Here is a 13,093-nt window from a genome sequence, read left to right on the forward strand (position 1 = left end):
TTGAAATTCTCTACATCTTATGAATTCAAACTTGTTCTAAGTACTCAAAAACTAAGAGATTCATTAAAAGTACTTAAATTTTAAAAATAAAATATAATTGAAGTGACAGGTTTTCTAAGGTACCATGCATTTCCCATTTTGTGATTATAAGGTAGGTCTTCTGATTCTAAATCCAATGCTCTCTCCTCTGAGTGATACTGCTTTTAATTTTAAGAAGAGTTTCTCACCACTGATACTTCTCATTCACTAGAAATAAGGGGTCTAGTCTCCTTGATACCAAGTATATGAACCACAAACTAATTTTGTTCTGATGGGATTATTATATTCATGCCTTTAGCTGATTTCCTTCTCTTCAACAACTAGAAGAACTTCCCACCCAAGGATAGAGTATCTCCTAGAAATAACATAGTAAATAGCTATGACCTATGAAACCTATTAGAGCAGTGATAAAGATTCTTTTTTAGTGATGCCACACAGTATTCTCAAGTTCACCAATTTCCCTAATGCCCAGTATCTATATATGGTAGTGATAGATCAGTGGGGGAGGAAGGCATAACCTGAATAAACTGAAATTGCATTTTCTACTCATTCCCCTTCAAAATATGGACCAAATCTGAAAGACTGTGGAGATAGGTTGGAAAGAAGATAAGTAGAAAAAGGATGAAGTGAATAAGTCTTGAGAAATCACTCCCAAACAGATTTAGACAGAAATTATGTTGTAATCACGAGAGGGGATAAGGAGGTAGAAATACTATGCTGTGACTGTTTCAGTCCAAACTTCAAAGGAAGACTATATTTGTATCCCTTTGGTCACTAACTTCAGGAGAAAATACACTTTAAAAGTGCAACAGCAATCTTGGGAGGGGTTGGGAGAGAGAGAAGGGGAAATGGGAATGGAGAAGAAATGAGGACTGGAAAGCAGGGAACAAGTATGTCATTATATGAAATTTGCCTTTCCCACCTCTTCCTTGAATGAATTACCATGAATTACTATAAATTTCCCCTTTTTTCCTACAGTCCTGCCTCCCTTTCCGAAATACCCAATATGCATAAAGATCATGTCTGGAGACCCATCCTTCCATTCAATCCTGGAAAATTGTTTTCATTTAATAGCATTATAACTAGAGGGTAGACTTAAAGGGTAGTTGGAAATTTACTATCATTATTAGCTGAGAATTTTACCTGTAACTCATTATTTAAACAAAGTTTCAATTCTGTCAACTGTCCTAAGCCCCACCTTGTATTTTATTCCAGATGGGATTAATAAACAAGAATGTTTACCGATTTACCTGATGCTTCATATAATGGTGCATGTATGGTGTTGCAAGTTTAATAACTTTGAGGCAAAATGGACAAAGCAAGTTCTTAGTATTTTCATGAGAAGTTCTAAAATGTGTTTCTACATCAGAAAATGATGATGATCTATAATTACACACCTATAAATAAAAAGAATACTTAATTAACTTGAGCATTTATATCTGACATAGTTATAATCAAATTATCAAAAATTGGTAACTCACAGTAAATAACAGTAAAATGAGATCCACTATTCAACAAAACCCCATTTTCTATTTATGAAGGTGATGCCAAGGGACATTGTGAGTTAATAATTTAAAAAAATTTTTTAGGAATACTATAGCACAAAATTCTAGCTGCCCTTAGTACTTGTTACGCACGAGATATTCACAAACTCATCTGAATTGATCTTTTCCTATTTTTCAATCTTCTTGACTTCATGTGAAGAAGTCTATCATTTCAATATCATTTATTTTCCTCTATTTGAAAACCATAGGTATTTGTTGGGGCAATTTTTCTTTATCCTGAATCACTCCTAGTATCCTAGAAAATTTTTTGAAGTTTTGAGGTGATCCTGACATTTGGTTTAGATATCCTGTGACAGTTACCATTTCCTACTTCTCAATTAATTAACAAATTTTATTAAGAATCCACTATGCACAAGGCTCTATGCTAGCGTTATCAGCTATTCAAAACCTTATCTCTCAACAGAGAGATAAGCCCAACCATTAACAAATAATTTATTATTTTTCCTAAAGCAGTTAAAATTAGATTAACTGAGAAATACATAAATTTGTAACAGATTCATGTACCTGACAAAAATATGGCATTTCACCAGGTTTATGATTGTCCTTCATATGTTGTAAAAGAACTTGCTCTGTTTCAAATGATAACTCACAGATTTTACAAATAGCTAAAAGAGAGAAAAAGCATTCAAGATATGATACTCATATTTTAAAAAGATTCTATACATAATTTATTCATATTAATCCTCTAAAAAGTACAAATGACATTATTTTTTAAATTTACCTAAAATATTTTTAAGTTGTGGAACCTGGGTTTTCTTATTTATTTGCCTCAAAGCTAATTGTTCAGGCTCACACACAAACATAAACACAGACACACATGCTAGCTCTAGCAAGGGAACTTCCACTTCATGGAATTTACTAAAATATGACTACTTTTCTTATATGTAATTCATAATGAAAAGTTGTCAAAAGTCAATTATGCCTTTACATCCAATTTTGTTATATATTCTAATTTTTCTAAAATGACACTTGCTTCATTTTGTCTCCCAGAATATCAAACCAAATGACATATAGTGCTTAAATGAAAATGTAACTTACTAGAAAACTCATGGGGGGTATGTGTACTTTCAATGTGACATTGCAGCTGAAAAGGTGTGGGAAATTGACGATAGCAATGTTGACAAGTCGTATGGTTTTCCCAGCTTTCACTGCTCTGTTTCTCAAGTTCCAAATGGTGTTTCATGTGGTTCATAAACCTATAAGTGATTGTCAATAGGTGCAAAATTATAGTTTAAAAAAATAGAAACACTACTTACAAATTAATATACTATTGTATAAGGCTATTTCCTGAACATGTGCTTTTCTTATTTAAATCTCAGCATGCTTAAAAAATTAGAGTGATATTGATTTTATATCTTATTACTTAATGGTTTCAATCATTTTCAAAAACACCAATTAACTTTTTCTCCATTAAAATATTTTTAATCTACCAATTTGTTCTTTATTTGGCTAATTTAGTTTTTAAAATACTACCTATAAGTTTTACTCAATATTTAAGATAAACTTGGAAAAAACATCTTTAATGTTTTAAGCTGAAGAAATTGGGAAAGTCACTTTCTTTCATAAAATAAAATACTCTTTACAATTTAAAAGAAAATATTGAAAGGAAGGAAACCCTACCCACCATTAGCAGTTAAAGTCATAAGAACAAACACTTTGAAGATTCTGACAATATACAGTACATATCAGCTACTTAAAAGACCAAGTACTAGTATTTTTACTTGTGTTTTTGTTTCTAAGTGCACATAATAGCAATTTTAATGGCTGTAATTATGAGAAATTTTTGTTCTATATAATGACAATGGTTTAATGTTAGCACAGACTCTTTAATTTTAACTCCCAGACTGTGCCCCTTGTAACCATCACCCATTTATCAATTTTATACATTTTGCTAAATCAGTTCCCCTAAAAGACTTCTTTGGAAAAATAACCATGACCTTGTAACTGCCTAACAAAAACTAGATTAAAAATGGGAATGACTAAACAACTTACTGAAGCTTTTTTGGGAGGGAGAGGGGGGACATTTGAAATTAAGACTATTCGATTAAAACAACTCCTGGATTATATAAACTATCAATAATTATTCCTTTGAATCCCTAAATGGGCTGTAATGAAACTATAACAATAAATCTGAGTAACATTTTGTTCTTTTTTTGCACCTCAATGGCATAGCCCCTTTTTGGAGGATTGAGAATATATTGTTCATTAAATATGAGGCTTACACTGTCTAGTTAAAACTGAAAGTTCTTTACAAATGTAAGTGCTATTCAAAACTAAATATGTATGACATGTAATAATTTTATTTAGAGAAATTAGCTAGTAAATAAATCACCAATTCTTCATTTTACGAATGTAAGAAAAACGTATCCATATAAAATAATTTCTTACCTATTGGCTGTCTCCAAGTTGTCATGACAGTTGACATCAGTGGATTTAACTCCTCCTACCAGTAGGAGACAGGAAAAAGCAAAGCTCCTGCAACACTGCTCTCCCAGGGAGGGGAATGGATATCTGAGCTCTCTTAATTAAAGCTGAATAAGACAGCCCTGTTTTTGGTGGCCACTTAAATGGTGGGCATAAAACCTCAGACTAAAGTCATGTTTGGACAGAAAAAGGAGGCCTCCTGGTGCAATTTTTTCAAACAATATAACAACCTTAATAGGCCAACTTATAAAAGTAACCATTGAGAAAAGTCTAAAACAGGTACTAAGCAGAAGAGAAACTTACTAAATAATAAAAAAAAAAAGTTTACAAGATCATCCATTGTATATTTGGATGGGCCTTGGAGATAATGGAGTCAATTTCCTTTATCTGATTAATGAGGAAAATGAGGTCCAATGAAGAAATGAGACTTGTCCAAGATCATAAATGTCTAAGTGGTAGAGTCAAAACTTGAGCCCAGGTGCTTAATTTCAAATCCAACTGGCTTTTAACTTTTCATTAAGATTAAAAGGTCTGTGTTTACTTTTGAGATTTATGAAATAAAATTTGACTTTAGCCAAAAATGCCACTTTTCCTTCAAAATGCAACTAAATCAATAAAGCTTTCTTGATCCTCTTAATTAGAGGTACCTTCTTTCTTAAATTTAAATACTGTGGATTTGTTTGAATTTATTTTTTTTGTACACATATTATTTTCTGTCCTGCTAGGATATGATGAGGTCCTTGCCAAAGTAGAGGTTCTTTATTTACTACACTTGGTTCATTAGTTCCTGACACAAAGCAGGAATTTAATGCCTGTTACACTTCCCACCACCTCACCACCTCTACGGAGGTAGGAGGCTCCATGGTTGTAGAACATTATATATATTGTATATATTATTATGTATATGTATTATATATATACATTTTTTTTCTTTTTTATATACTTATTGCTTTTGTGGAGGAGGAGTAGTAAGGATAATTCACCTCAGACTTACATTAAAAACTCTCTAATATTTTTGAAAAATACTTTCATTTTACAGAAAAAAACAAACAAACAAAAAAACCCAACAATTTCAGGAAATTCACATCAGTCCACCAAAATATTAAACTGACATTCTCTGCTTATCTGGGACTTAAGCATTTTCCAAATTTACTTTATGTGTATGGTTTTCAAAAAATATACCTGCTAATAAAAAGTGGCCTTCCAACAATAAAATGCATTTTCTTTTTAAAATAAGAATGAGAATGAAGAAAAGAGAAGAGAAGAGCCAACACAATAATGTTCTGCAAAATTTTATGTTTTCGATATTCTTAGATTTTAGATTGCCCAATTGATCAAACTAAACTAAATGTACCACATATGAGTTCAGTACTGCAATATTCTGAAAGCATGACTGCTTATATTGATTGTTAGAATGCAAGATCCTTGAGGAGGCATTATATTCCCTTCTTTGAATATTTTTATCCTGCCTAGCACAAAGAATGGCATAAAGTAGGTACTTAATAAAAAATAAATATGTATATAAAAAATCATTTATTCATAAGGATTTTCACAGACAAAATTTAAACTATTATCTTAATCTGGTCTACAACCATGCTACTTTTCTGACTTAAAAGAAAAAAAACCATATATATTCTCTCTCCGTCTCTCCCCCAGCCCCATGTTCAAGGACTAGGTCTGACATCCCTTAGCTACACAATATTGAGCAAGCCACTTACTTCTGGGAACCTCAGTTTCCTCATGTGAAAAATAAGGGCATTAAGAGTAATAGGTTCTAATAATATTTTACTTTTGCGCTACATTTTATAAAGGCAGTATGGTATAGTGGCTAGGGCCAGTCTTGAAAACAGGAAGATCAATCTAGGTTCCAGACTGGACTCTTAAGATATCCTGGCCCCAAACTCAATATTTAATTCTCCAAAAATTTATCCTGCAGAAAAGGTGCTTCCAACCTGTCTTGGTAGGAAGTTTTCCTCACCTGATAGTTCCCTGAAATGACAGATCCAGTCCTTATTAATCTCAGACTACTTTGAAGAATTAGAAAGGAAAACAAATTGAGCTATTAGGTATATAAGCACTTCAGGAAATTATGAAGTAGAATTCAAGAATTTATGTTCACTATCATAGTGACCTCCTCCCTCTCAAGACAGATAGGCAACTCTTCTTCAACTTATACTCCTAGAGAGCTGCTTAAAGAAACTACAAGTTTAAGTGACTTCAACAGGGTCATACAGCCAGCAAATATAAGAGGCTATATATATTGGAACCAAAGTCTTCCTGACTCTAGCCACTAAGCAATGATGCCTCTCTAATGTTTGGCAGAAATATAAAATATTATTTTTAAGAACCTACAGTCTGATAAATTTAAAGTCATATGTCCTACTTTTCTTTCTAGATTAAAAAATATTCTACCAATTAATTTTTATCTATTTTAACTTATGAATGATAACATAAAAATAAGTTTAACTAGACAATTAAGGCAATAGCAGGTCCTTCTTTCTTTTATACCCAAGTTGTATTAAATACATACTTTTCATTTTGTTTTTTATGACTAATAAAAATTTTATTCCAACATTCCATTTATAACTAATTTCCAAAATAAGAACATAGGTAAAATATTCAGATAAAAGTCATTCTAATTATGCTTTCACACTACAACTTAAACAACAAACATTTATTAAATGTCTACTTTGTACAAGACATCATGCTGGGGGTCACTGGGATTATAAAATAATTTAAAAAATGATAATAGGGGACATCAAATAACTTATCTAGTAACAATCTAAGTAACTCATTATTCTTCTAGCTATTATCACAAATCATTTTTAATATGACAATGCACATCTAGATGAAGAAATAAGGCTTTTAAGTTAAGAAACCTCTTTAAGTTTCCCGATCTATTTGAAAAAGAGTGTGATTTTCTCCTCGGTAGAGTTTAGTCTAAAAAACAAAGCAACCTGGCTAAAGTTCTATATGAAGCAAAACAAAACAAAACAAAAAACATCCTATTCTTTTTACAAATAAATTTATAATGGACTAGTAAGAAGTATGAACTAAATGTGATATCTTGAAAAAAATCTCTCACAGAGAGAAACTGTTCTGGATGACAAAAGCATAACAAAATTCTGAGAGTAAAACCAAGAACAAACACTATTGTGGGGAAATCAAAGACATAATCTATATGAAAATAAAGAAAATAAGTGCCAAAGACAGTTAAGACAGTTACAAAAGCTTTATGAATGTAACTAGAATAAAGTGATTTACAGACAATGTTGAAAAAGGAATTGTGTTTTTTTAAAATTAAAATAAATTTTGCCTTTCTTGATGTGTCTGACAAGGAAAAAGAGCAGAGTAGATTGGTTCAGCTGTCAAGTTCCTGAACTGAAGGAACATGAAAACAAAAGGGTTTTGGGGCAAGAGTTTCTGCTTTTTTAACTACCTAGTAGGAAGTGTTAAACCCACTTGTCTAGAATGGCACAAGACAATGCTGGCAAAAGAGACTTCAATTAAAAACGTCTTATAGTCATGCAGTATTACTATTTCTCTAAGAGTTATACAAATGTTTACATACCTAATGTTATTTTTAAGTATTTTCAGGCAACTGAAGCATTTAAAGGTTGTGTGAGTCTTCTGTTCTTGTAGGTTATCTCCTTCATGTTTCCCATAATAGAAATCATTAACTAACATAATCAGTTTTCCTTTATCCGCATCAGCAATTTTATTTTTATTTGCAGCACTTGAGAATTCTGCTTTATTAGATCCCCAAAAGAAGTTATTTATCCTTTCTGGACAACAATACTAAAAGAAAAATACATAAGTCTTAATCACTTTTGAAAATAATAATTCACCTAAGACTAAGATTAGAATTATCCTTATTCAATGACATAAAACATGTTTGTGATTAACTCTTTAGATAAATGCAATTATTCCTGCACTTTGAAAATTCTACTACATAAATCAGATTTCAGAAATATCTTATGTATTTAAATAAATCTTTACTTCATTTCTACTCTATAACATTAGCATTCTACTAATGCTTCCATATCAAAAAGATACTTACCTGTCACAGTCATTACAACATATCTTTCTCAAATATGTAAATATTAAATACCAATATGGAAATTATGGTATCAATAATTACTTGACATTAAAGTATTATAAAAACACTATGACATACATGCAGGAAAACAGGTGGGCCTGCTTTATATATAAAGATAAAAGAGAATGAAAGCCAACAATAGTAATGAGATCTCTAAGGTATTAAAACAATAATAAAGTTTTTGGTTGGATAGGTCCCCTCTAGAGAGGATTTATATGAAAATATGTACAAGAATTGTCCAAAAAGACAAAGGATTTCAATTTGCATTTGCAAGAGCAGAATGAATATTCCTTCAGTAAAATCCCAGATCTAAGAAAGCTGCTGCTGCTGCTGCTGTAGCAGCAACAACAACAACAACAACAACAACAAAACAACCAAATGCTGTTATCCAACACAGAATGAGATGTTTAATGTAACTGGATATTCTGATTAGTAACAGAATATTACCATAAACATAACATATTCTGGAAAATTAAAATATAGTAACATATACAATAATAAAATTATTTAGAAGACTGATGTTGCATTTCTTTGATGAATCAAATGCCTCATCATTATTCAATTAAGTTATTTTTACTTGATATAGATAAAACCATTTCTCATCATATATAATATATACAATGTAATAATATGAATAACAAAAATCCAGAGATTTTAAGATCATTTCCAAATTACAGTCTCATAAAAAGTTTACCTTCATGTGATTTTTTAAAGGATCCAATAGATTAAAATGGATATTACACTTTGGACAAGCTCTTGGGAAAGGTGGTCCATTTTTAGTAGAAGTAATTGTACCTAAAATATATTAAATATATTTAGTCTTCAAATTTATCACTTTTATGTTTCAAAAATATAATATGAAAAATATATTCATGTATTTGAAATACATAATTAAGCAATCCTTTTACTCAGGGGTCTTCAAACTTTTAAAATAGGGGGCCAGTTCACTATCCCTCAGACTGTTGGGAGGGCCGGACTATAGTAAAAACAAAAACTTTGTTTTGTGGGCCTTTAAATAAAGAAACTTCATAGCCCTGGGTAAGGGGGATAACTGCTCATCTCAACTGCTCATCCTCAACTGCTGCATCTGGCCCATGGGCCATAGTTTGAGGACCCCTGCTTTTACTTTTTAAAAAATTCTTTTTTTCTATCTTAATAACTTATCAAAACTCACTCCCATACTCACTCCACTTTACCTTTTGAAGGTGTATTCTGTGATGGTGATTTCACTGAAGAGAAGGGAGATGAGGGATGGGTTCCAGCAATATCTTCATTAGACTTGGGTTTCTTTGAAGTTACACTGTTTACTTCAGAAGTAGAGAGACGTTTCGTTACAAAGGTACTTTCATTCAGACCTACAATGATTTCAGTGTTAAAATACATACACACAAACACACACACATACATGAAAAATCTTGGTATGAAATACTTATATACACACAACACAAACCACATGTAATACATTAATCATTACTAAAATTTCTTTAGAATGTTTATAATTTAAATTTTTTTTCTAATTAAAGTTATTAAAGTCTATTAAAGTTAGATAATTAAAAAATCTGAATACTGATTTTGAATATAAAAAAAATCAATGAAATGCAAATCTAGGAAAAAACAGAATAGCTCTTTAAAATATTCACTCTAATAATTCATAAAATGATGCTATTTCCACAAGAAAATTCTTACCTGGGGATAAGAGCAAGTCTGAGCACATTATTTGCAAAATAGTTAGAATAGGCAAAAGCTCTGAAAAAAATATACCATGCTCAGGGACCAAGTTTTCACCAATACATTTGCAAAACTCAGTAAGCTAAGTGCTTTGAACTTAAAACACTTTAATTTGTTCTTAAAATTTAACAAGGCCTTTAAAATGTGTTAAAGTTCACACCTTCATAAACCTAAAAAAGCCATATGATAAGGCAATTTCAGCATATGAAGCAGAAGCAACATTCCAAAGTACATTCTAGTCTATACTAAAAAATTTTAAATTTATTTCTTTGCACAAACAAAAAACTACTCAAGTACTATAGAAAACATTACAAAATCAGTGTTTTCTGGAAGAGGTCTTAGAAGTTATTTAAAACGAGTTTTCCAAGCTAAAAGGAACCTTGAGCTAGCCAACTCCCTCAATTTTTATAGAAGAAGAAATCAAGGCATAAGAAATTAAATGCCTTGTCCAAAGGCAGACAGGAAGTTTAAAAAGCAGAATGTAGTTAACAAACAATTTCCTTGCTCCTAATTCAGTGCTCTTTCCAATAAAATGTACTGCCCTCGATTGGAAGGAATATGAGATACCACCCAAATACATGAAAATGGTTTTCATTTAAGTTTTTAAAATTAGCTTCAGGTATCTATAAAAGTCATAAAATTAAATGAGTTGGGGATACCTAGGTATTAATCATAGAACCATAATGGAGTGTGTATGACCTTGGAAAATTCATTACTATTCCACAGCAGTCTATGAAAATAAATACTATTCTCCTATACTAAGTAATTACAATTGCTTTATATACTCCTTTGAGTATTTTGTAACAAATTAACATGTAATTTCATAATACACTTAATATAAAAATTAACTCACTTGCTGCCCATTTAAATATCTTAGTTGCATATCCTTATGCATTCTAATAATTCAAACAGGACTTAAATCACCAATATTTTTTCAATACTTTAGCTTTCTTGAATAAAATTAAAATAGCAGATTTGCCTGTCAGCTTTTCCATACAGGTTACATGTGCAATTGTGGCAGGAAAAATAACATCATTATGCTGCTTGGCTCTTTAGTCAAATCTGTTTTTGTCAATTGATGATTTTTTTTCTTTTTTTCCTTCTTTAAAAAACACGAAGACTGATACTGGAATTGATATATGCACATGATTTGAAAGCAGAGATATTTGTGCATTTTTAATCGGTGGCTTTTGTGCAATCACTACATTAACGTTCTTCTGAACTGAAGTTACTTGATCAAAAAACTTATGAACAAAAGTGGGTGCTGTTCTTGTAGTTGCAGCAACTGGATGTATTTGTGCAATTGGCTGGACAGGTTGGATAGACTGAGTAGAATCTCCTGTTTTAATACAGAAATTTTAAAAGCACTAAAAAAACCTCCAAAAGAACATATATGAAATTCACTATTAATTTAATTTAGTCCCTTAAGCCTTTCTGTTTCCCTACCTTTAAATATACTTACCTTTATATACACTAATCCCCACACAATTATCACTACTTATTAAAATTCTATCCAACTTTTAGGGAATACTCAAATCCAATCTCTTCCTTATCTCTTTTCTGGTCAACTCAGGAAAAAATTATTTCCTCTTTAGTCCTAAAACAATTATCATATATACACAACTTACTCAACAATAGTAGGATAATTATCAATTTACAAATTTTCTCAGCAGATTATAACTTCCTTCAATGCAGGTACTATTTCTGTCTATTTTCTATAAGTCCAAGAGCATAGAACTTTGTATGTAGTAGGTGGTCAATCAATGAATAAAAAGAATCTCGAAAATTAAGATGCAGCTGTAACAAAAACAGTGAAAGACATCCCTAAAACAATTTAATAACTTAAAGAGGAAAATTGTTTCAAGCCACTATTTTATCTTTTTAGTCAATCAATGCCCTAAAGCATTAAAAATAGGAATTCTTAATTATCTATGTCATAGCTTCCTTGGCAGAATAGTCCAGGTTTGGTACTATCCAGATGACCCTAGGAATATATTCATTGCTTTCTCTGCATCATAAAACAGTGTCATAATCTCTGGGTGCCAGTCTGCTCATACTACAAAACATTTAAATATCTTCATACTTACTATGTAATATTCCTTATTATTTCAGTTCAGTTCAATTCAACTTCTACTTGAAGTAAAATCCTCTCTACAACATACCTGACAATAGGTCATCCATCTTTTGCTCGAAGATTCCTTCCCTCCCCCCCAGTGAATACTAACTCTCTAGCTCCTGAAGCAGCCAATTCTTTTAGAGTCCCAATTACCAGGAAATTGTTTTCTTGTATTCAACTTCAATTTGCCTCTTGGCAACTACTTAGCTGCTATAATGCTATAAAAAAAAAAACTATAGTGCATAGAAATATTGCCTGACTACCATTCCTTTTGAGTTAGATATAGCTTCTAGCTTAAGATCTGTTTCCTCCAAGAGGGATATAGCTTATGAAATTTAGGTAGGACCATTTTGGCAAGGCTTCCAGCTACTACCTTCTGTCTCACGAACTTTTGCTGCTTTCTTTTAGTTGGCCCAAGTCTTTTGCTTTAATAAAAAAAAAGTCCACTATTTGAGCAACTTAAAAAGAGTTGAGAGATCTTAATTACCCCTTTGATCATCTTTTTAAATAAGAAACTATTATTTTGGCTATACTAAAATATATTATAGCTAAGTTTGTCCTATCATCCCTCAATAACTATTCTGTCTAGGCAGAAATAGAAAATTTCCATGTTGTTGGAGTTGGGAGATACATAGTCATATCCAAATCTTGATGTAGACTATAGCCTGATTTTTGAATCCTTATAAGTTTTCTTTTCCAACTACAGGAATCATTTTATTCAAAAAACATTTATTAAATCTCTATCCAATGTACTAAAGTTGGTTTAAAGAAAAAAAAAAGCACAATTCAAACATATTAAGTGTCTGCTATATGCTAGACACTGTGGTTAAATATAATACTAAGAAGGAGTAACAGTGCCTACCCTCAAAGAATTTAGATTTAATGGATATATGAATGAATACAATTTGAAGAGGAAAAGAGTGCTACTTATAAGAAATAAATAAAACTCCCTAAAGAAAGTAACATCTGATAGGAATCTTGAAGAAAGCTAAAGATTCTGAAAGGCAGAAGTGAGTATTCCAAGCACGTGGGAGAGCCCATGCAAAAGTAGTGAGACAGAAGAAAGATTGTCAAGTTTGGAAACTAGCAAGATACAGTTTTGCTAGTTTATAAAAGTAGGTA

General features: G+C 31.3%; 1 protein-coding gene across 14 annotated transcripts in view; it reads right to left on the bottom strand.

Moving 5' to 3' along the window:
* The window catches only part of ZNF280D (zinc finger protein 280D), a 90,615-nt gene that overhangs the window by 42,410 nt on the left and 35,112 nt on the right, over positions 1–13,093 (bottom strand). For 13 of the 14 annotated variants that reach the window (XR_004232381.1, XR_004232382.1, XM_031955258.1 and 10 more), the window contains 6 exons: positions 9,324–9,482; positions 8,822–8,922; positions 7,600–7,826; positions 2,643–2,800; positions 2,109–2,209; positions 1,290–1,436 (listed from right to left, as the gene is read on the bottom strand). Coding sequence is in view for 12 of the 14 variants with exons in the window: in XM_031955258.1 (XP_031811118.1) it covers positions 1,290–1,436; positions 2,109–2,209; positions 2,643–2,800; positions 7,600–7,826; positions 8,822–8,922; positions 9,324–9,482 (893 nt within the window). In the remaining 2 variants the exon portion in view is untranslated. The remainder of the gene's footprint in view (positions 1–1,289; positions 1,437–2,108; positions 2,210–2,642; positions 2,801–7,599; positions 7,827–8,821; positions 8,923–9,323; positions 9,483–13,093) is intronic. The other variant, XM_031955264.1, reaches the window with a different exon arrangement.

This window comes from Sarcophilus harrisii, chromosome 2 (assembly GCF_902635505.1).
Source record: "Sarcophilus harrisii chromosome 2, mSarHar1.11, whole genome shotgun sequence".
Taxonomy (NCBI): Eukaryota; Metazoa; Chordata; class Mammalia; order Dasyuromorphia; family Dasyuridae; genus Sarcophilus; species Sarcophilus harrisii.